We start from the raw sequence: 23,287 nt of genomic DNA, 5'->3' as shown, positions 1-23,287 counted from the left end.
CTTTACACCAGTCAGAATGGCCATCATCAAAAAATCTACAAGCAATAAATGCCAGAGAGAGTGTGGAGAAAAGGAAACCTTTTTACACTGTTGGTGGGAATGTACATTGATACAGCCATACTGTTCACCATGGAGAACAGTAGGAAGATTCTTTAAAAAACGAGGAATAAAACTACCATATGACCCAGCAATCCCACAACTGGGCAATATCCTGAGGAAACCATAATCCAAATGACACATGGCCCTCAAGGTTCACAGCAACAGTATTTACAAAAGCTAGGACATGGAAGCAATCTAGATGTCCATCAACAGATGAATGGAAGAAGACATTTAAAATTTTAGTGAAGATGAATGCTATATAAATTCTAAACACTCCTGTGAATAGAGAGGGTCATTTTTATTAGTCTGGCAAGCCAAATGTTAAATCAATCACACAGTTGGGGATGAGATAACACTGTGATCTCAAGGTAAGAAAGAGAAGGAATTCTAATCCCACACACGGGATTACTTCCTGCTTAGCTTCTCAAGTAATTAGTGAAGCCCAAGAGAGGAGCAGTATGGAAGTCTGCATACCTTCAAGGCAATAACACTTTTATTTCAGGACCCTTGCTGCCAGAGAATTTCATGTAAGATCAATAAAAGCCAGGATTTATTCAGACAGAATTAGAACACTCTGAACCACAGGATGGGGAACCCTTTCTAATCTCCTTGCCCATTCATACGATGATACAAGATTTAGCTAAAGTGACTTATTAGAATAGACAATAGCCACATATTTCCAGTGGCTGACTTTCATAATGTGCAATCCTGGTTTAACTTCCAAAACCCAGCGCACAGTAAATTAAGAGTCTTCGCTCAACCTCTTTCTTCTAGATTTCTAGATTTTAAAAATAATTATTCTAGTTAATTCACAGCGTAAATGCAACTCAGACTCTTAGTCACATAAGATATTACTGAATTACTCCTGGAGGCCCTAGTTGCTCACACAGCCTCATTGTAAACACCTCAGACTCTCATATAATGGACTAGAAGATTCAACTTTACCTGAATAAACTGTAAAGTACCAGTTCAGATCGAGGATAAAAATTGTGTCTTCTTTTCCATATACCCTAAAATACAGGTCTCTTTGTATATTCCCCCTATGGAACAGGGAAGAAAAAAATATTACATTATAGATATAAATATTTACACAAAAATTAAAGAAAAAAACATACTTTGATTCCAGAGAAATGTTTTGTGTTGAAAAGCGTTTCCCAGGTCATGAGGCTCTGTGTTTGTCTCCCTTTTAAAGATTTGAATCACGACTTTCAGTTCTCAAAATTGTCTGTGAAGAAGCTTTTAAGGGTCAGACATGGGGAAACACTGTGGGAGGGTCACGTTTCACCATCAAGTTTACTTTTTCTTCAGGAAATTACGTGAGGGTCAGAAGAGGAGGCTGAGCAAGCGCCACCTCCCCCCTGCCTGTGCGAAAGTGAGGCTTCATAAACATTTCACAGCACTTTGGGTCAGACCCGGAATCACTCACCAGTCTGCAAGCCACCAATCCTGCAGGACATAGACAACCTGGAGCAGGAAACAATAGTCACTCAGACACCAACATTACTGAGCCCTCACACCTCGCTCACTAGGCTGGGGATGGAAAGGCTCTAGAACACTGAGGCGGTCCTTCCGGCTCAGGCCTGCATCAAATCCAACATCCCAGATGACCACAGGTCAGGGAAGGGCATGCTGCATTTTAATATCTCTAAAACATATCCCCTTTTCCCATACAACCTGTCATGTACACACAACAGTAAGCCTCACTTATTTTGGTCCCCACAAAAAACATAGTTCACAGCAAATCCAAGTGGACTACAAAATGCAATAATAACAATATAGATGCTGAGGTTTTTCAAAGGAAAAAGTTTGACAGGTACTGTGATGGTCAGTCTTCTGTGTCAGCATGGCCAGGCAAGTCTCCAGTGATTCACCAAACACTTGTCTAGATGTTGCCTTGAAGCTATTTTGTGGATGTGGTTCACATCCATCATGAGAACTTCAGTAGAGGAGATCACCCTCAACACTGTTGTGGCCTCGTCCAGTCAGTCAAAGGCCCTTAGAGCAATGTCACATTCACCTAGCTAGATCTCACAACTTCAGGGGCCAGTTCTTTGAGACAAATCTCTTAATACGCATATTTTAAAATATTTATAAAATACAGTATGCTGCTGCTGTTGCTGCTGCTGAGTCACTTCAGTCATGTCTGACTCTGTGCAACCCCATAGACAGCAGCCCACCAGGATACCCCGTCCCTGGGATTCTCCAGGCAAGAACACCAGAGTGGGTTGCCATTTCCTTCTCCAATGCATTAAAGTGAAAAGTGAAAGTGAATTCGATCAGTCGTGTCCGACCCTCAGCGACCCCATGGACTGCAGCCTTCCAGGGTCCTCCATCCATGGGATTTTCCAGGCAAGAGTACTGGAGTGGGGTGACATTGCCTTCTCCAAAATACAGTATAAATAGTACATAAACATCAAGATGAGTGCACAAACCAGAATACACACCCTCACGTACCTGAGCTGCGATGTTTACTAGAATAAGGAAGGTGATGACAAGCCAGCCAGCACCGGCTGTGAAGTAATTCTCATAGGTCTTAAAACCAACTCTTCCTTCCAAATGGTTCTCTAGAGGTAGTGTAACCTGTATATTCTCAGTCTGAGAGGGAAAAATGGCAGTTAGAGATGAAATTTTAAATAAAGAACCCCCAAATTTCAAAAGTTCAACACTGCCCTCCACTGCAAAGCTGTGGAGAAAATGACACATCTCATGCACTGGCAGGAGAGCAGGATGGCCCATCTCCTCTGGAGAAGCATGTGAGAATATCTAGTGAAACCATGTGTGCATTTACCTTTGGACCCAGCCATTCTACTCCTAGGAATCTATTACAAATAAGGAAACATCATTTGCACGAGGTCATTCACGTTTGGGTAGCTTTGCTTAAAGTAGATCAAGACTCTGAGCATAAGCACAGCCTACATGATTCAAGTATAAATGCAGAAGCTTCTTCCAAAATAACACACAGAATGATATGGAGCTAGTGTATCCCTCCAGATGACTGTGTCACTCAATGACAGGAACATACAACATACTAAGGGCTCAAAATACTAGCCAAATACAGTAAACTGAGTTCACAGAGTGAGTTGGACTAATATGAGTTTGGATAGCAAGGGACAAGCATATGATCCAAATCTATTTGGTTCCTAAATTTCAGAGAGTGATTCCTGAGTGTGGAATGTGAGGGATTAATTTGAACAGAAGTCAGAAACATCCAGGCTCCTGGGTCTGGATAGTGAAGCTTTGGACATCGAGGAATACCTGTGGATGTTTTTAAGGGAGATCTAGTCCATTTTTGTACTTCTGTCTGGAGGACTCAGAATGGATTATACAGTCTTATGGACCAAGGATGTCCAGGGCTCTATGCTGGCCACTGGGATTCAAGGTAGACAAAATGTAGGTCTCAGCGTTGAAGGGTAAGAAAGGAAGATGGGAACTATTTACAAAGTGTTTGCTGTGAGTCAGGTCCCTCACACACACTGCTGCTGCTGCTGCTAAGTCGCTTCAGTCGTGTCCAACTCTTGTGCGACCCCATAGACGGCAGCCCACCAGGCCTCCTGGCCTAATCACAAACCATCTGACACCGAGGCAAAATAATACAGCCAGTCAGCTGCAGTGCCAGAATACTCCAACATATAGGAAAAGTAGCTGATTTAATGAGGTCACAGCAGGACTCAGTCTAAGAGGGTCTTCACATTAAGCCTTGGGATGCATAAGGGAAGGCGGGGGCCACCAGCATGACTAGGATGTAACTAAGGTAAACTGAAGAGTTCTCAGTCAGTGTGAGCCACATTCACCCAGAAATTCACAGCAGTGCACCCACTCCTGATCTCCATAAGATTCTCTATCCTACACCCTAAGGGCTTGCTCCCTTCATGCTCTTCTAACTCTACCAATTCCATGGAAAAAGACTTTGGGAACCTTATGGTTTACTTTGGGACAAATGAAGACATGAGCAGAGCAGACTGAAGGTCCCTGAGACCACCAAGAGCAGACAGACCCGGCACACTACAGGGTGAGAAACTCACATCTTGGTCCTCTGGAGCCGCATCTTTCAATGAGGGTCTGGGAGACTGGACAGACTGAACCAAAGACTCAGAGACCAGAGTGGGAGTTCCTGGAACTGGAGATGGTTCAGACTGCTCATTCCCCTTCTCAAAAAGGGAAAAAATATCTACCTCAGATTTCAGGAACTCAGTGTAAGTCCCTCTTTTCACCATTTTGCCCTAAAATAAAAAAGTTTGAGAGAAATTAATTTACAGTCAGTAATATTAAACCAACCTAATATTAATCAGGAAAAGTTATCTGGTCTTAAATTATAATTTTGGGGAAAAAATAATGATCCCTGGGTCTAGAATTCTTGTTGAAAAATCTAGTACAGTCAACTAAACACAGAATTGAGCATTCTGTTCCCTGCCAAACCCTGTGTTAGGTGCTGAAGGATGTGAAACAAATGTGGGCTCATGTGTTAAAAATGGAGGACATGGGCATAACTGCTGTGGGCACTCAGGGAAGCAAGAAGTACAGAAGTTGGTGGGAGGATCAGCACAGTCTTTTAGACAACGTGCAAACTGACAGAAGCCTCATATGAGAAGTAGGATTGTAAAAAAGCAGTCAATTAGGAAAAATATTCTGGGAAAGGAAGCTAAACTTAACAGAGAGGTGGGCACAAGCACACCTGCATATAGGTAAGAGTCACTCATCAAATATTTGCTGCCAACTGTCATAGTATCATGTGTCCCAGGTGGGACAAGACATATAGCGAACCAGCCCTGGAGAGAGAGATGCATCTCCCTGGTCTCTACAATTGCCCCCATAAACTCAGGAAGTTCCCAATGGAATTCAATATTCCACCTGCAAAAGTAATTAAGCAAGGAGGCCATGAGGCCAGAGTGGCTCTAAAGCCTTGGCAGTCTGTGCCCACAAATCAACACCTAAGCCAGAATCAGTGCACTCAGAGCTGAGAAAAAACTTAGGAACTACCAGCCACAAGCAGCCAACCAGGATTCCCCAATCAGGCAGCTGCTTAAGCCTCAGCCAATCTAATCATTTTTCCAATGACTGAGTGACTGAACTGAACTGAACTGAATCTAATCATGCTCTTTGAACACGTGTGACAGACACATCCTTGTACAGTTTCCCTTCCTTACAAAGTCATATAAAATAATGTGCAGATGTTTCACTATTTTCTCACCCCATGAAACTAGATGTGGCTGATTCACTCCGTGACAAATAAAACACTAGGAAAAAAAAAAAAAAAAAAAAAACTCAGGATGGAAAACTAACCAAATGAGAGCAGCTCTGGTTACAGCAGGTCAGGTGGAGGGAGATGACCCCTCTCACTGTAGCCCCTGAGGTGAGCAACTGGGAGGAAACCAATGAAGCCTTTGGGTACCATGTGATACTGCAGAGCTAGAAAATTATGCAGGATATACTGTGTCTTGTTCCACTTGGGAGGCACAATTCACACACCTCTTTAATGAAATCATCACTTACCACGTCATATCTGTAATATGTACAATGAGATGACAGTACAAAGACAGCAGTTTCACTCAGCAGCCAAGTGCTGACAATTCCGAGGGGACAAGGGGGCAGCCATCCCCCCTCTGCTGTGAGAGAGGGACCAGACAGTGAGGATGGTCCCCAATTCATCCAGGGGTGCTCACCAGTGGACAAATGATTACTTTGTTAGTACTAAAACTGGAGGCAGCATCCTCAAAGGAAGCAATAAGAGGACCCTAAAACATCTAGGGACTGACAAGATAGGTTATTCTCCTGCCACTGATCCTGTGCTCATAACCCTGTCAACACTGGGGTTTACACACTAGAGTCGCCCCCTCTGCACGTGAAACCAACTGCTCTCAAGCTTGAGAAACCTTAGCCCTTCTCCTACCCCATTCCTAGAGGAGTGGAGAGGAGTCCACACAGGGAACTGTTTCTAGAGAGGCAGGGGTTAATAATAATATAGAGAGGCAAGAGTTTTAATAATCTTTCTTAGAGCAGACATTCATTTCTTAAGTCAGGGATTTGATCCAGGACCTTGGAACAGTCAGGGGTTAACAATAGAGGTCCTGAGGCCCAGAGGCAAATAAGCAAAGGATTGAAGCAAGCAATCACTAAGTCTGAACACTTCGCACTAATCTCCACTCCACCCTCAACCATGCTAGGAGTTGTGAGTTGAATGGTGCTCCCCTCCTCAAAAAGATAGGTTCATCGAACCTGGACTGGCAACTCGTTTCATACATGATATTTTACATGTTTCAATGCCATTCTCCCAAATCTTCGCCAGTCCAGGTTCGATGCACGATACTGGATGCTTGGGGCTGGTGCACTGGGACGACCCAGAGGGATGGAATGGGGAGAGAGGAGGGAGGAGGGTTCAGGATGGGGAACACATGTATACCTGTGGCGGATTCATTTTGATATTTGGCAAAGCTAATACAGTTATGTAAAGTTTAAAAATAAAATAAAATTAAAAAAAAATTGTAAAGTAATTAGCCTCCAATTAAAATAAATAAATTTAAATTAAAAAAAATACAGTTATGTAAAGCTTAAAGATAAAATAAAATTAAAAAAAAAAAGATAGGTTCAAACATGACACCCATAAACACCTTATTTAGAAACAAGGTCTTTGCAGATGTACTCAAGATGAGATCACGCTGGAGCAGGGTGACCCTACATCCAATAAGACCAAAGAAACCCAGACAGACGCAGGGACTACAGCCACATGACATCAGAGGCAGAGAGCACAGTGCTGCAGCTGGAAGCCAAGGAACACAAGGAAGGCCTGTGAACACCAGAGGCTGGAAAGAAGGATTCTCCCCTGGTGCCTCCAGGGAGAGCATGGTCCTGCCAGCAACTGGATTTGGGACCCATAGCCTCCAGAACAGGGAGACGATAAACTCCTGTTTTTTTAAGTCACCCAGTTTGCAGTGCTTTGTTACAGCAGCTCTAGAAACTGATACCCTAGCCTGAGCCCACACTTCTGTCTCCTCAGCTTTACTAAGACTTGTAACTGCTTCTGCTGTCCCCCCTCCAGAGACCATCAGAGGACTCTCTTAATTCTCACATCAGAACACATCCCTCCTCTGCTCTGGACCATCCAAGACTTCCATCCCACTTCCGGTCCCTGCCCACAGCTCGGAGACCAGCTCCCTCCCATCCCCCTGGTCACTCTCCTCAGACACGCTGGTCTTCCTGGTGTTCCTCCAATCTGCCAGGTCAGCTCCTTCCTGAGGACCCCCTGCCTTAGACCCCCTCCCCCAGGTGACTGTGTGGTGCCCACCTTCATGTCACTCAGACCCCATGAGGCACCAGCTCCTCAGGGAGGCAGCCAGGATGTCAGCCCAGCTCTCTCTGTCACATCCTCCCCATAAGAACAGGAGACCCATGAAGGCAGGGCCTTGTCCTCCTGCTGCACAGGCTCCCACACATATCGGGCACATAGAGACCTGGGCAGGGAGACCAGCAACTGGAGACACCAGCAGAGAGGGCATCTCTGACCCGGGTGCTCAGTTACCCAACCTCACTTCTGGTGTTAATGGAAGATGCTCTTTAGGCAAATTATGTATAACAATCACCTGGATACAATCAGGTCTTAGTATCCCTAATTTCTAAATAATACACTTTGACTTAAGTCTAATTTCTAAAAAGTACACTTTGACTAAATAAAATAGCATCATTATCCTTTTAAAATTTCATTAGAACAGTGACGATGTAATAACCCTGTGGTTGTACTTTCATACACTTTAGGGTTTATGTGACTTAGAGTATCACAGTGATATTTCTACAGGTCTTTGGATTCATCCTCCAAGGTGTGAACATCAGCTCTGAGAAGAAGGGGGTGAAAAACTGAGGGAGAAGAGGGCGCTTACCATGAATCCAAGCATAGTGGCCTTCTGGGAGGTCTGGCTTTCAACACACCTGAGTGCCAGCAATTCCACAGACTTCTAGAAAACTACTTACATCTTTCAGTATCAGAATCTGACTTGCATCTTTTAGGTACTGCAGCTGATGAGTCACTAAGATTGTGATCTTCTCCTTCAAGGCCTGACGAATACACCTACAAATGTAAGAGGTACAGTATGAAAAAGCACATTAACGGGAGTGCTTCAAACTGAAAAATTATATGTGGAAAACAATGAGACAAAGATCACACAGCAGTCAAAGATCTGTAGTTTAAATACCAAATCAATAATAAAAATTAAATAAACATAAATCAATTCATCCGACTAGGCTCTTAAATTTATCAGCAAGAAATTTGAATCTAGCACTGCTAAAATATTCTAAAAAGCAGTCCAGTGAAGAAGGCACAAACAGCTAAGCTTTTTTTCCCTAAAACTCAGGTTAACAATTATTTGCACGCTTCATAAAGGGAAATAACTGAGTAATACTGAGATTCCAAAACTTGACTGAACTAAAATACTATTTTATCACTATTCAGGAATGGGAGGACAAGTATCTATGCCATATAAAAATGTGTACATTCTTAAACGGCTTTCTAGATTATTATTTATAATGAATGATGCACATATTAGCAACAAAAAATTAATAGATTCTTGGTAACCTTTGCCAGAGAACATTTGCTAGACACTTGTTCCCAAAGAATATTAGGCAGAAAATGAAGGCCAATTTGGCCTCTATCAGTCTCTACAATATTCCCAGTTCCAACCAGGAAGAAAGTCTTCTTTCATTAGGACCAAACACATTCCAAATGTAAGAATAAAAAACGGAATCCAAACGGCCCAAATCACAGTGGAAATCACCCAGTGGCTCAGAACACCCACCAGTTCTCTACAGACAAGACCCCCGCTCAGTATTCAACCTTAAATTTTATTCACAGTTTAAAAAACAAACAAAACAAAACAAAAAAACAAAAAAACTGTTCCTCCATTTTAAATGCAGACCCCTAGGGACTCAGCCCCAGGCTCAGCCACAGGGTCCACAACCCCTCCAGGGAAGCAAGTAGCTGGGTCTGGGGCCTCAATGACCCCAGGCAGGATTCCAGGCAGGTTCTCTGGGACCCCGTGGCCCGTGCAGAGCATACCTCAGGAAGCTGGGCCAGAGCTCAGCCTGTGAGTGATTCAGATGGAGAGTCTGGAGGCAGCAGACTGCAGCTCAGTCCTTCTCACAAGCCTGATGACATTCTAAACCTGTTTCTTCATCTCAAACAGCGTCAATGACAACTTCATCCACACGTTCTGAGAAGTCAACCACCAATAGGCTCAGTAAGCATCAGACCCCTTCTCTGCTCCTCCCTAACCACAAGTAGCCCTGTGTTTTGGACTCAGGACAGAAAAGTCCTAAGGGGACACTCTGGACACTGAGTCTGTGATCAGAAGCAAGACTCCAGGATATAGACACATACACCATCACTTCATTAAGTCCAAAAGGAGTACCTTTTGACCTGTGTTAGCTCAGTGTTCATAGCTACGTTTCTTGACTGTCACCTTTTCAGACTTAGTACTAAAGCATTTAAATGGCATTCTTCTCCTTAATTCATAAATACCTGCCAATAGTCCCTGAAGGTGGGTGTTAACCAAATGTGATATGCTGTTATGTCCAAGATGGACCAACCCAAAAGTTTTAAAATATTTTCTTCCTCACTTTCCATCACAGATGAGGTAATATAAATAAATACAATGAAGTGATCAGTTGATGGCTTTGAATTTTTCCTAAATAATGCTTTTGTTCAATCACTAGAAAAATAAACTATTTTCCAAGTTTTTAAAGGAAAGATTTCCAGGTCATGTCATACAAATAATTGAATCAGCAATCATTAGTTGTTTACCTGTTACTCCTATATAAAGGTTGTGTTAATCCTATAATCCTACATATAATCCTATATAAGAGCTGTGTTGAGAGGGGACACATCCCATGGTGAAGGGGATACAAATAAGACAGACAGAATCCCCATCTCCATTCATTCAATCAGCAGAGGTTTGTTGAGGAGCCAGGCATTGTCCTAAGTGCAGAGGACACACCCACACGTCAAGATGGAAATCAGTACTCTGCACTGTGTACAGGGGGACCCGCTGCGTAAGTGTAGAAAATGCACTATTGCACTGTGACTTGTGCTCTGAAGGGAAAGCAAGGGGTCTTAGATGGGGAGACACAGGAGCCCTGAGACTATCTGGGGAAATATCCTGGAAGAAGACACAGCAGGTGCAGGGGTTCTGGGACAGAACAAGCTGGGCTGAGGCGCCTTCCTGCATTCACAGCTTAGGAGGGGTAATTCAGTAGAGTTGCTCAGTTGTGTCCAACTCTTTGGACCCCATAGACTGCAGCAACGGGCCTCCCTTTCCTCACCAACTCTGGGAGCTTGCTCAAACTCATGTCCATCGAGTCAGTGATGCCATCCAACCATCTCATCCTCTGTTGTCCCCTTCTCCTCCCGCCTTCAATCTTTCCCTCATTGGAAAATACCCTGATGCTGGGAAAGATTGAAGGAGAGGTGGGGAGACTCATAAATTGTCAAGTGCACCCACTGAGGGCTGGGGAAAGACAGAGGGCACGGGCGCCCCCTAGAGGAGCAGGAGGGAATGGCAGGGCCCATCCTCCACCTTCCCTCTGTGTCCTGGGGCACTGCTCCCTGGCTCTGGGACAGAGGGACCAGTATGTACAGACAGACGGGAGTGAGAAAGGACCCCCACAGAGCCAGCACAGCTGGACAGCGAGTGGGTGTGGGGACGAGCTGGAAAGGCTGATGCGGGCAGAAGAAGCCTGTTCTGTCTGAGGACGTGGAGCTGCTTCCCAAACTTGAAGGGGTGGGGGTGGGGGGAGTCCATGAAGGGCTGAAGCAGGGGGTGATCTGTGTAGACAGGAGGGTGAGCTGTGTAGACAGCAGCGTGGGAGTCTGATCAGGACACACCTGAAGAGCTGATGACGCAGGAGGTGGGGGTCTGGGACGTGGGGCTGAACCAGGACGGGATCCACAGCATGATGAGACTGCATCAGCTCATCCAAGGCCTCTCACCTTCTATAGGTGACAGAACCCACTTAGCGCTCACAGAATAAAGTTGTAAAACTCACAAATCAATGACCTTGGATATAGATTCGTGACTGTAGGAAACTGTTAATGGAAAGCAGCAGTGTGATTCATCCACTGTTAATACAAAGCCCTCCCCATGACTAAGCCTCCACGTGACCACCATCTCTCACAGAATATTGTTCCATCCAATTCTTTAACTTGAGAACACCCTCCAATTGCTGCTGAGTGATTTCCTAATTTACTTTCATGCGCTGTGCTTTAAGTCACTCTAGAGGTTGTGGTTCTGATCAGCAAAAACAATCTTAAGCTTGCTTCTCTCAAGTATCCAAAGTGGTACACCCAAAATATTGGAGAGGATTTTATAAATGTCTCCTGTATTTTAAAAAAGAACTCAGGAGAACTTCTGTGATCAGCACACTATCAGATCAGATCAGTCACTCAGCCGTGTCCTACTCTTTGTGACCCCATGAATCGCAGCATGCCAGGCCTCCCTGTCCATCACCAAGTCCCAGAGTTCACTCAGACTCACGTCCATCGAGTCAGTGATGCCATCCAGCCATCTCATCCTCTGTCGTCCCCTTCTCCTCTTGCCCACAATCCCTCCCAGCAGCAGAGTCTTTTCCAATGAGTCAACTCTTCGCATCAGGTGGCCAAAGTACTGGAGTTTCAGCTTTAGCATCATTCCTTCCAAAGAACACCCAGGGCTGATCTCCTTCAGAATGGACTGGTTGGATCTCCTTGCAGTCCAAGGGACTCTCAAGAGTCTTCTCCAACACCACAGTTCAAAAGCATCAATTCTTCGGCACTCAGCCTTCTTCATAGTCCAGCTCTCACATCCATACATGACCACCGGAAAAACCATAGCCTTGACTAGACGAACCTTTGTTGGCAAAGCAATGTCTCTGCTTTTGAATATGCTATATAGGTTGGTCATAGCTTTCCTTCCAAGGAGTAAGCGTCTTTTAATTTCATGGCTGCAATCACCATCAGTGATTTTGGTGCCCCCCAAAATAAAGTCTGACACTGTTTCCACTGTTTCCCCATCTATTTCCCATGAAGCGATGGGACCAGATGCCATGATCTTCGTTTTCTGAATGTTGAGCTATAAGCCAACTTTGTTACTCTCCACATTCACTTTCATCAAGAGGCTTTTTAGTTCCTCTTCACTTTCTGCCATAAGGGTGGTGTCCTCTGCATATCTGAGGTTATTGATATTTCTCCCAGCAATCTTGATTCCAGCTTGTGTTTCTTCCAGTCCAGCATTTCTCATGATGTACTCTGCATATAAGTTAAATAAATAGGGTGACAATATACAGCCTTGACGTACTCTTTTTCCTATTTGGAACCAGTCTGTTGTTCCATGTCCTGTTCTAACTGTTGCTTCCTGACCTGCATACACATTTCTCAAGAGGCAGATCAGGTGGTCTGGTATTCCCATCTCTTTCAGAATTTTCCACAGTTTATTGTGATCCACACAGTCAAAGGCTTTGGAATAGTCAATAAAGCAGAAATAGATGTTTTTCTGGAACTCTCTTGCTTTTTCCATGATCCAGCAGATGTTGGCAATTTGATCTCTGGTTCCTCTGCCTTTTCTAAAACCAGCTTGAACATCAGGAAGTTCATGGTTCACATATTGCTGAAGCCTGGCTTGGAGAATTTTGAGCATTACTTTACTAGCGTGTGAGATGAGTGCAATTGTGTGGCAGTTTGAGCATTCTTTGGCATTGTCTTTCTTCAGGATTGGAATGAAAACTGACCTTTTCCAGTCCTCTGGCCACTGCTGAGTTTTCCAAATTTGCTGGCATATTGAGTGCAGCACTTTCACAGCATCATCTTTCAGGATTTGGAATAGTTCAACCGGAATTCCATCACCTCCACTAGCTTTGTTCATAGTGATGTTCTCTAAGGCCCACTTGACTTCACATTCCAGGATGTCTGGCTCTAGGTCAGTGATCACACCATTGTGATTATCTGGGTTGTGAGGATCTTTTTTGCACAGTTGTTCTGTGTATTCTTGCCATCTCTTCTTAATATCTTCTGCTTCTATTAGGTCCATACCATTTCTGTCCTTTATCAAGCCCATCTTTGCATGAAATGTTCCTTTGGTATCTCTGATTTTCTTGAAGAGATCCCCAGTCTTTCCCATTCTGTTGTTTTCCTCTATTTCTTTGCATTGATCGCTGAAGAAGGCTTTCTTATCTCTTCTTGCTCTTCTTTGGAACTCTGCATTCAGATGTTTATATATTTCCTTTGCTCCTTTGCTTTTCGCTTCTCTTCTTTTCACAGCTATTTGTAAGCCTTCCCCAGACAGCCATTTTGCTTTTTTGCATTTCTTTCCCATGGGGATGGTCTTGATCCCTGTTTCCTGTACAATGTAACGAACCTCATTCCATAGTTCATCAGGCATCCTGTCTATCAGGTCTAGTCCCTTAAATATATTTCTCACTTCCACTGTATAATCATAAGGGATTTGTTTTAGGTCATACCTGAATGGTCTAGTGGTTTTTCCTACTTTCTTCAATTTAAGTCTGAATTTGGCAATACTTGGTACTAAAATGCCTGCTCTCCCCTCCCTGTGACATGGATGCAATGACTAGCAGATCCTGTTCCTGCCTTGATGAGGAACTTGTGCAGATGCTCACAAGATGGGTGACAGATATTTGTGAATTCAGGGTGGGGCGCTGGGAACAAGAAGGCTGCTATACTCAGAATGCCAAGAGGGTGGGGTGGGGAATCCCTGTCACAGCACTAGCTCCTGTCACTGAACTCATGACAAGACACAGGCACTTCTCTAAGGGAAAACTCATCAAGCCATGATCAGGAGAAGGTGGGAAAGGGGAGTCAGATCAGGGAGCTGGGGGCCATGCCATGTGTCAGCTGCCCTGCTCACTCATGTTCTGAAAGATTCAGTGATACTATGCAGTTTTCTTTTAAATGTGGTAAAATACACCTAATGTGAAATTTACCATTTCTGTCATCTTAAGCATAGAGCTCAGTGGCATTAAGTATATTCACATTGTTGTGCAGCCATCACCACCATCCATCTCCACAAATCTTTCATCACCCCAACACTAAGGACGTCTTACATTCGGGCAGATCCCACCAAAGACTAATGACCACTGCTTAGTGGACGTGGAATTCCAGCTCCTAATATCCAGAGCTCAGACTTCCTCACATGTCTCCCTTTCAAACCCTGGACTCTGCTGAAGTCTCTACTTTGCTATTCTGGACTTTCTGTAAATCAATCGTGTCCCCTCAGATTCACCTGCTGACACCTTAGTTAATAGTACCTTAGAATTTGGTGACAAGGACCTTAAAGAAGTAATGATCACCCTTAGTTATACTGGACCTAATCTAATGTGACTGGTGTGCTTAGATGAAGAGAAGATTAAGACATAAGGACAGAAACACAGGCATGTAAATCAATGAAGTTAGAACACACCCTCCCACCATGCACAAAATAAACTAAAAATGACTTAAAATCTTAATCATAAGACATGACACCATAAAACTCCTAGTAGAGATTATAAGCAAAACATTCTCTGACAAATTATACCAATATTTTCTTAGGTCAGTCTCCTAAGGCAATAGAAATATAAACAAAAACATACAAATGGGGGCTTCCCTGGTGGCTTAGTGGTAAAGAATTCACCTGCCAGTGCAGGAGACATAGGATCCCTCCCTGGTCCAGGAAGCTCCCACATGCACAAAGCACCTCAGCCCATGCACCACAACTACTGAGCCTGTGCTCTGGAGCCCAGGAACCGCAACTACTAACCCCACACACCATAGAGCCCGGGCTCTGCAACAAGAGAAGCCACCACAATGAGAAGTCCACGCACCACAGCTAGAGAGTAGCCCCTGCTCACTGCAACTAGAGAAAACCCCAACCGTGTGAGGACACAGCGAGGGGTTATGGTCAGAAGCCAAGGAGAGAGGTCTCAGGAGAAACCAAACCACCCACACCTTGAACCTGTAGCCTCAAGAACTGTGAGAAATTTAATTTCTATTCTTTGAGCATCCCCATCTGTGACAACTTGCTATAGACTGAATGTTTTACTCCTCAAAAGTCATCTATTGAGACCTAATTCCAACTGTGTTGGTATCAGGAGGTGGGGCCATCGGGAGGGACCAGGTTCTGAGGGTGGAGCCTCCATGAAAGGGATTAGTGTCCTGATAAAAGGAACCACAAGGCTCCCTCACCTCTGCCACCACATGAGGCCACAGGAATCAGACCCTCACCAGACTGAATCTTTCAGCCCCCTGACTTGGACTTTCCCAGCATCCAAAACCATGAGATAAAAACTTGTTATTTCTAAAGCCACTCAGCTCTGGTGTCCTGTGAGAGCAGCCTGGACAGACACAGTGCTAGAAACTAACACAGGACCTGAGAGCGAGAATTCCCAAACAGCTTCTCTCTGCTGAACACCCCGCCTCCTCCAGGCGAGGACGTGCCTGCTATTCTCACAGCCTTACTTTCTCCTCCCTCCACACCTGAGCTTCTACTCTTGCTTCAGCAAAGGACTGGGTCCTCGTCTCAGCCTCCATACACCTGCCCAGGCTGCAGGCCCCCAGGTTACTTCTTGCCCAGCCCTGAGCACAGGGAGCTTTCCAACTTCAGTGAAAGCCTCCAGCTGACACTTCCACTTTACATTCAGCACCTACTATCCTGTATTAAAACACTAAACCCTGACTCTGCTGAGCTTTCCCCAGGCATCTGTCTTAACAAGCTCCACGTAGAGACAGGTTCCTCAGAGGCAGGAATGAGAGCTGGGCATCCTAGTCTCCCTTATTCTGCCCAGTGTGGGTCCTTCCCCTCTCCTGGCTCACTGTCCTCCTTGTAAACTAAGAGGTTTTGTGCAGTAAGGCATTGATCTCAGTGCACACAGCTGGGTGTTTAGAAGTGCAGCTGGAAGGCTCATTGACCTTAACAAAGTAAACAACAGCAAGCAACCTGACCATGGGGGAGATGTGAAGGCTGTTTTAGGAAAAAAACAAGTTTGCAAGGCTTTCAAAAAGGCCAGTCTAGACTCCATAAGAGGCCTCAGTCAGTGTGTGTTAGGACACATTATACACAGAAAAGAATCAGAGTTGTTCTACTTTAGTCATTGTGTAGCCAACCAGGAGCCACTGACAAGTTAACATTTTAGAAACAGGAATGAGAGTCAAGACTCAAGCCAGATTATAGGTGACACTACATTGTAGTGTCTAAGTATTAATTCTAGTAAGCATCCATGAAATAACATGAAATGATTGAAATCATACTCAGATGTGGAATTCTCAAATTCTAGACTTTATTAAGTCTATACTTAATAAAGACTTTATTTCCAAAGTGATAGAATAACAAGCATAAACCAACAGGGTCTTTCCATGGAAACCCTATGCCAGTACTGAAAACTTCACTTCTAACACGCCTTAAGCAAATGATAGAGGGAAAAAACTGGCAGCCAAGTACCAGGTTATAAGAGTCTCACTCTCTGATTTAAAAACCCTACATCATCTTATTCCTGACATCTGGATCCACCCAGAGTGTCTGGTAATCAACTGCAAGTAGCAGGAAGGAAACTGCCATCTGTCACTCCTTAAAGCACAGACCCCACTGGCCCCCACACACTGGAAGCACCTGCTGTATTTTCCTGTCCTGACCTCATCATGATGCAAGATTTCTCTAAGGTGGATCTTCTGCGGAGGGAAAGGAGGGGAGGGAGGGATACCAGGGCAGAGGGAGCTGAGTCTCCTGGAGCACAAAGACCTGCCTGAGCTCTCTTCCTTCATCTCTACAGGGCTCTTGGAAAGAAGAAACGATAGAAAACAGGAGCAAACTCACTGTTCGAATAAGTGTCTGTTGACTATTGCATCCACTGCGCTGAGCGGATCGTCCAGGAGGTAGATGTCTGCATCCTGATACATGGCTCTAGAAAACATAGAGAGACATCAGGAGAGGATATTTCATATTCCCTGGGTCTCATCGCTGAATCATAATGGTGTCTAACAACTCCAGGTTCCTTCTATAAGCTCAGGGAAAGGACCAAGTCCCTGCTTCACACAGCCTCACTCGGTGAGCGGGGTCTGCGTGCTCATGTCCACTAGGAGCCGCGGAGGACGAGGGGCGGATAGCAACTGAAACCCCATTTACCTGGCGAGGCTGACCCGGGCTTTCTGTCCCTCACTCAGTGGGGTTCCTCTTTCTCCTATCTCAGTTAGATCTCCTTCCTCCAAAAGCTGTAAATCCTATACAGATAGAAAAGGGGGGAAAGAAAAAGATATAAATTGTCCTCTACTACCATCTTACACTTTTAGCATTAGTTCCTCATACAAGAATTTGATTAACGTTCATACATGCTCAGCTGCTAAGTCGTATTCAACTCTTTGTAACCCCATGGACTAGGGCTTGTAGGGCTCTTCTGTCCATGGTATTCTCCAGGCAACAACACTGGAGTGGTTTGCTGTTTCCTCCTCCAGGAGATCTTCCTGACCCAGGGATCGAATCAGTGTCTCCTGTGTCTCCTGCACTTGCAGGTAGATTCTTTCCCACCAAGCTACCTGGGAAGCTAGAGCAGTGGGTATAAGTCAGAGTAACTAAACTGTGACTTTGAATATTAAAAAAAAAACAAACAAAAAAACCTATCAGTGTATTTTATTTGTTTTCATTCTGTAGTTTTGCACAGCATCTAAGCGTTTGACCATTTTAACAGATATTTACTGAGGACTTACTGTATGACAGGCATTGCTCTGGGCACAGTGAACTCAGTTGTGAAGAAACAAAGGTTCTAGGGTTTATTTCCATGATGGAAGACAAATGATATGGAAAATTAACCTGAGCACAAGTACTGAGGAGAGGAAGGAAAAGGAAGCCGGCTCAGGGGGATGGAGAGTGAAGGGGGAAGTGAGTTCACACTGGGGTGTGAGGGCTCTGCTCAGAGAGGGTGTGAGCAGATCTGGAGGAGGGGGCTCAGGCAGACCTGGAGAGGCTGCTCCTCACAGAGGGAGGGGCGGGTGCAGGGGCCACAGGGAGATGCCCAAGGGGTTCAGGACAAGGAGGCAGGAGAGTGGAGTGAGAATGAAGGGGTGAGGGTGGAGACAGAGCAGGAGGAGCCTGGGGGCACTCCAGTAAGAGGAGGAGGGGGACAGACCTGGTTTGAGGTTTTAAGAAATCACTCCTGTGCTTTACAGAAAACAGACAGTAAGTGGGGAAGGATGAGGGTGGATACAAGTGAGGAGGCTACCAGAATAATCAAGGTGAGAGATGACAGTGGTCAGGACCAGAGTGGGAATGGAGAGATGGGGTCACACTCCAGGCACATGTTGAAGGCGGAGTCTGAAAGGCCTGCTGACAGGATGGGTGTGGCTGTAAGAGCAGAGGAGATTGTGGTGTTTGGGATGAGGAAGGGGAAGGACAGGGTCTCCATTTACTGAGTTGGGGAAGGTGGTGGATGTAGGTTTAGGGAACTTCGCTCATGGACAACCTGACATGACCTCCCAGTGGTGTCACGGTACAGTTGTACATGCAGGTGTGAAGGTCTGTGCTAGAGACACAGGTGTGAGAGCTGGTGGCCCAGGAGGTGAAGGCACAGGACTTGTTTTTATAAAGGAATGAGTGTCTCTTAAAAAGACATTTTGCTGATCTCTGCCTCAGCTTCCCACTTTCAAAGAAGGGATAACACCTGACCCTAGTCTTCACAGTAATACTTAAAGTGAGTGACAGATAAGGTTTGTACAAGAAATGGGAGCAGAAAGAGCAAGCTGGGCAGGACAATCAAAAGGAAAGAAAAGGTGTGCTCAAAGGACACCCAGCAGATCAGCTGGATTAAGTAGATGATTGTCTGTGAAAGCAGGAAAAACTCAAAACTAAGAAGGAAATAAAGTTGTAACTTGAGGATCTGGGAATGAATCACAAGTTACATTTGAATATCATTTACAAAGTTAATAGACAAATCAGCCTATTTTCCCCAGAGTACCATGGGGAAAAAAAAAGAATAGATGACGAGAACATTCCCAAACTGACAAGATAGACATCAGGCTTAAGTAGTTGTTCACTCGTTTAATTGTGTCTGACTCTTTGTGATGCTTTTGAACTGTGGTGTTGGAGAAGACTCTTGAGAGTCCCTTGGACTGCAAGGAGATCCAACCAGTCCATTCTGAAGGAGATCAGCCCTGGGTGTTCTTTGGAAGGAATGATGCTAAAGCTGAACCTCCAGTACTTTGGCCACCTCATGCAAAGAGTTGACTCATTGGAAAACACCCTGATACTGGGAGGGATTGGGGGCAGGAGGAGAAGGGGACGACAGAGGATGAGATGGCTGGATGGCATCACTGACTCGATGGACGTGAGTCTGAGTGAACTCCGGGAGTTGGTGATGGACAGGGAGGCCTGGCGTGCTGCGATTCATGGGGTCGTAAAGAGTCGGACACGACTGAGCGACTGAACTGAACTGACTCTTGTGACCCCAAGGAATGTAGCACTCCAGGCTTCCTTGTCCTTTACCATCTCCTGGAGCTTGTTCAAACTCATGCCCACTGAATCACGGATACCATCCAGCCATCTCGTCCTTTATCGTTCCCTTCTCCTCCTGTATTCAATCTTTTTCAGCATCAGCATCATCATTAGGAAATGAGTTGGTTCTTCCCATCAGGTGGTCAAAGCACTGGAGCTTCAGCATCAGTCCTTTCAATCAATATACAGGGTTGATTTCCTTTATGATTGACTGGTTTGATCTCCTTGCAGTCCAAGGGATTCTCAAGTGTCTTCTCCAACACCACAGTTCAAAAGCATCTGTTCTTCTGCACTCAGCTTTCTTTATGGTCCAACTCTCACATCCATACATGACTACTAGAAAAACCATACCTTTGACTATATGGACCTTTGTTAGTAAAGTAATGGTTCTGCCTTTTAATATGCTGTCTAGGTTTGTCATAGTATTTCTCCCAAGGAGCAAACGTTTTTAATTTCATGACTGCAGTCACCATCTGCAGTGATGTTGGAGCCCAAGAAAATAAAGTCTGTCACTGTTTCCATTGTTTCCTCATCTATTGCCATGAAGTGGTGGAACCAGATGCCATGATGTTAGTTTTTTGAATGTTGAGTTTTAAGCCAACTTTATCATTCTCCTCTTTCACCTTCATCAAGAGGCTCTTTAGTACCCCTTCGCTTTCTGTTATAAGGGTGATATCATCTGCATATCTGAGGTTATTGATATTTCTCCCAGAAATCTTTATTCCAGCTTGTGCTTCATCCAGTCTGGCATTTCACATGGTGTACTGTGCATGTAAGTTAAATAAGCAGGGTGACAATATACAGCTTTGATGTATTCCTTTCCTAATTTGGAATCAGTCTGTTGTTCCATGTCCAGTTCTAGCTGTTGCTTCTTGACCTCCATGCAGGTTTCGTAGGTGGCTGGTAAGGTGGTCTGGTATTCCCATCTCTTTTAGGAATTTTCCACCCTTTGTTGTGATCCACACAGTGAAAGGCTTTATCATATCAATGAGGCAGAAGTAGATGCTTTTCTGGAATTCTCTTGCTTTTTCTATGATCCAACAGATGTTGCGAATTTGAGCTCTGGTTCCTCTGCCTTAGACTTAAGTTACATGGTATTATATTAGAAGTCTTAAGTTGCTATAATTGTCAATTGGCACATTCTGTCATAGACAGAGTTTGGAGTTTTTATCACTAAACTGCTGAGGCATCAACCTAGGATGCACAGCAGTACCTTTCTGCAGGTGAAGCCCTCACTTCTCTGTCTCTACTGCAGCAAATTTGGAGAGAAAGCAAGTAGCACACTGATGCCACCACGACGAACAAGTCCTTTGACCTCCCTGAGTCTCATTTTCCTCTTCTACAGAATGCACTGCAGAAACCAGAGCCCCTGAATTCAAGGATGCTGTGAGAATCTCAGGAAGTGTGTGAACACCTCCACAAATGAAAAAACGACATGAGTTGATTATAACTTGCTCTTGGTGACTGATCCCTATTTTCTCACGAAGCCACCAGTAGGACCCTGTTTACAGTGTGAATCATAACATACAAAGCATATGACCACCATGGAAGAAAGAGACTGCATCATAACCCTCCCTGACAACCACAAAAACACAGACACATACTCACTCAAATCTTAATAGAGGGGCATCTGATGAAAGGCAACAAATGTTCTGATGTGATAATTATAATTACCTCACATTCTTTCTTTCTTGAGCTCAGAAATTAATACCATCTCTTGCTTTGTGTTTTCATTGAAAAAAAAAAAAAATGAGCTTTGTGTTAAGTTCTCAGCCTCAAGCACACACACAGAATTACTTGGCCTCTCTTTCACTGTTCACAGTCCTTACAAACTGTTCTGCTTAGTTTTTCTGCTTTGATTTCATGTTGTTCAAATGGTTTTCTTCTTTAAAAAGCACCACATTGTAATACAGCAATCTTAACCACATTCCAGAGAAGGCAATGGCACCCCACTGCAGTACTCTTGCCTGGAAAATCCCATGAACGGAGGAGCCTGGTGGGCTACAGCCCATGGGGACCCGCAAAGAGTCAGACACGACTTCACTTTCACTTTCATTTTTCCCTTTCATGCACTGGAGAAGGAAATGGCAACCCACTCCAGTGTTCTTGCCTGAAGAATCTCAGGGACGGCGGAGCCTGGTGTGCTGCCGTCTGTGGGGTCGCACAGAGCTGGACACGACTGACGTGACTTAGCAGCAGCAGCAACCACATTCTAGGAAAAAAGCACTCACAGCCTCTCTTTCCAGGACATGAGAAACTATCTCTGAGTCTGGTAGTAACACTTTGAGTGTGTTGTTGACTCTGCAAATTATATATGAACAAGCCACCAAGGGGAAAAACATTTTGGAGGATTTGAAGTAAAAGCAAGTACAGTTGATTTCTCAGCTGCCACGTTCTAATTAGATCAAAGGGGAAAAGCCTTAGTTGGGCATATATTATAGTTCCTTCCACTGACAGCAAAGTGTTCTTATTCATATTTGTTACCTCTAATTTAAGTAAGTAAGTAAGTGCTAGTCAGTCGAGTCCAATTATGTGATCCCATGGACTATAGCCCACCAGGTTCCTCTGTCTATGGAATTCTCCAGGCAAGAATACTGGAGTGGGTTCCCATTTTCTTCTTCAGGGGATCTTTCCAAGCCAGGGAGTGAACCTAGGTCTTCCTGTATTGCAGACAGATTCTTCACTGTCTGAGCCACCAGGGAAGCCCCAAAATTTAACCAATTCTTATTGAACAGCACACACACACACTAGAGGCAAACTAGGAAATGGTGATGCTGGTTTGATGCCATCCGTCCAGAAGCACATCAAAGGCCCTTCAGTGATGGTGGAGACTTACAGTAGAAGCACCATGGAGCAGACTGCTGAAATGGTTAACGTGGGCTGGACATGAGGCCCTTGCAGAAGAGGGCTGGACATAAGAGTCAAGCAGCAGGAGCCCTCCTTCCTTCACAGCTTTTCTTCCTTGTGGAATTGCCCCTCCTCTCATGGCCTGTCATATCCTGCCCATCTTTCCAGGCTCATCCCAAGCACACTCTCCCATGGAACCATCCTGGACTCGTCTCTCTTCCTGCTGGGTTCTGTTTACATCTCTCATTTCTCGTGAAGGACCCGTCTTATTCTGCTCCATCATTTGTACACATGCACATGGCTTCTCACAGCTCTTGGGGGGTAAGATCTGTGCACCAAGCTCTGTTCTGGAACCTGATGCTGATTATCTCTAATCCTCACAGCAAGCTTCAGAGTAAGTGTTGGCCCCATTTCACAGATGAAGAAACTGAGAAACTCTGACCACATCACTGGTCTGAGGGCGGTCAGCTTTTAAACAGAAGAGCTGGAATTTGAATGAGTTCATGTCAGTTCAGAGTCTTCTGCTCTTTCACATCATGCTGCCCAGGTGGTGACTGAAGATATGTTTGAAATGAAGACAACACTTAAGTAATTCAAGACTTGAAGGCCTCTACACTTAGACATGTAAGTGTCAATAAACTTACTATCCTATGGCCAAGTAAGTGATCTATGTAGAAAAATATTAAACTAGAATTTATCAATTTGATACCTTTAAATATGTGTTCACTAAACATTTTCAAAAGCCTTAAAGATAACATGGAGACAAATGTTGCACACAATATTGCTTATATTATGGTAACAGAATATTATTGTTGATTTATATAATACACTGTGTATAGAGCACTCCAGTACTCTTGCCTGGA

At 44.5% G+C, this 23,287-nt stretch overlaps 1 protein-coding gene across 1 annotated transcript in view; it reads right to left on the bottom strand.

Moving 5' to 3' along the window:
• Window positions 1-23,287, bottom strand: part of LOC102409035 (ATP-binding cassette sub-family C member 4-like) — a 183,605-nt gene that overhangs the window by 113,693 nt on the left and 46,625 nt on the right. The window contains 7 exon segments of the mRNA XM_045162445.1: window positions 1,045-1,139; window positions 1,526-1,563; window positions 2,554-2,694; window positions 4,122-4,319; window positions 8,059-8,155; window positions 16,911-16,997; window positions 17,220-17,314. Of these exon segments, the coding sequence (XP_045018380.1) occupies window positions 1,045-1,139; window positions 1,526-1,563; window positions 2,554-2,694; window positions 4,122-4,319; window positions 8,059-8,155; window positions 16,911-16,997; window positions 17,220-17,314 (751 nt within the window).

The sequence above is a fragment of the Bubalus bubalis genome, chromosome 13 (assembly GCF_019923935.1).
Source record: "Bubalus bubalis isolate 160015118507 breed Murrah chromosome 13, NDDB_SH_1, whole genome shotgun sequence".
NCBI lineage: Eukaryota > Metazoa > Chordata > Mammalia > Artiodactyla > Bovidae > Bubalus > Bubalus bubalis.
The sequence above is the reverse complement of the archived record's forward strand: the minus strand, read 5'-3'. Positions and strand labels throughout refer to the sequence as shown.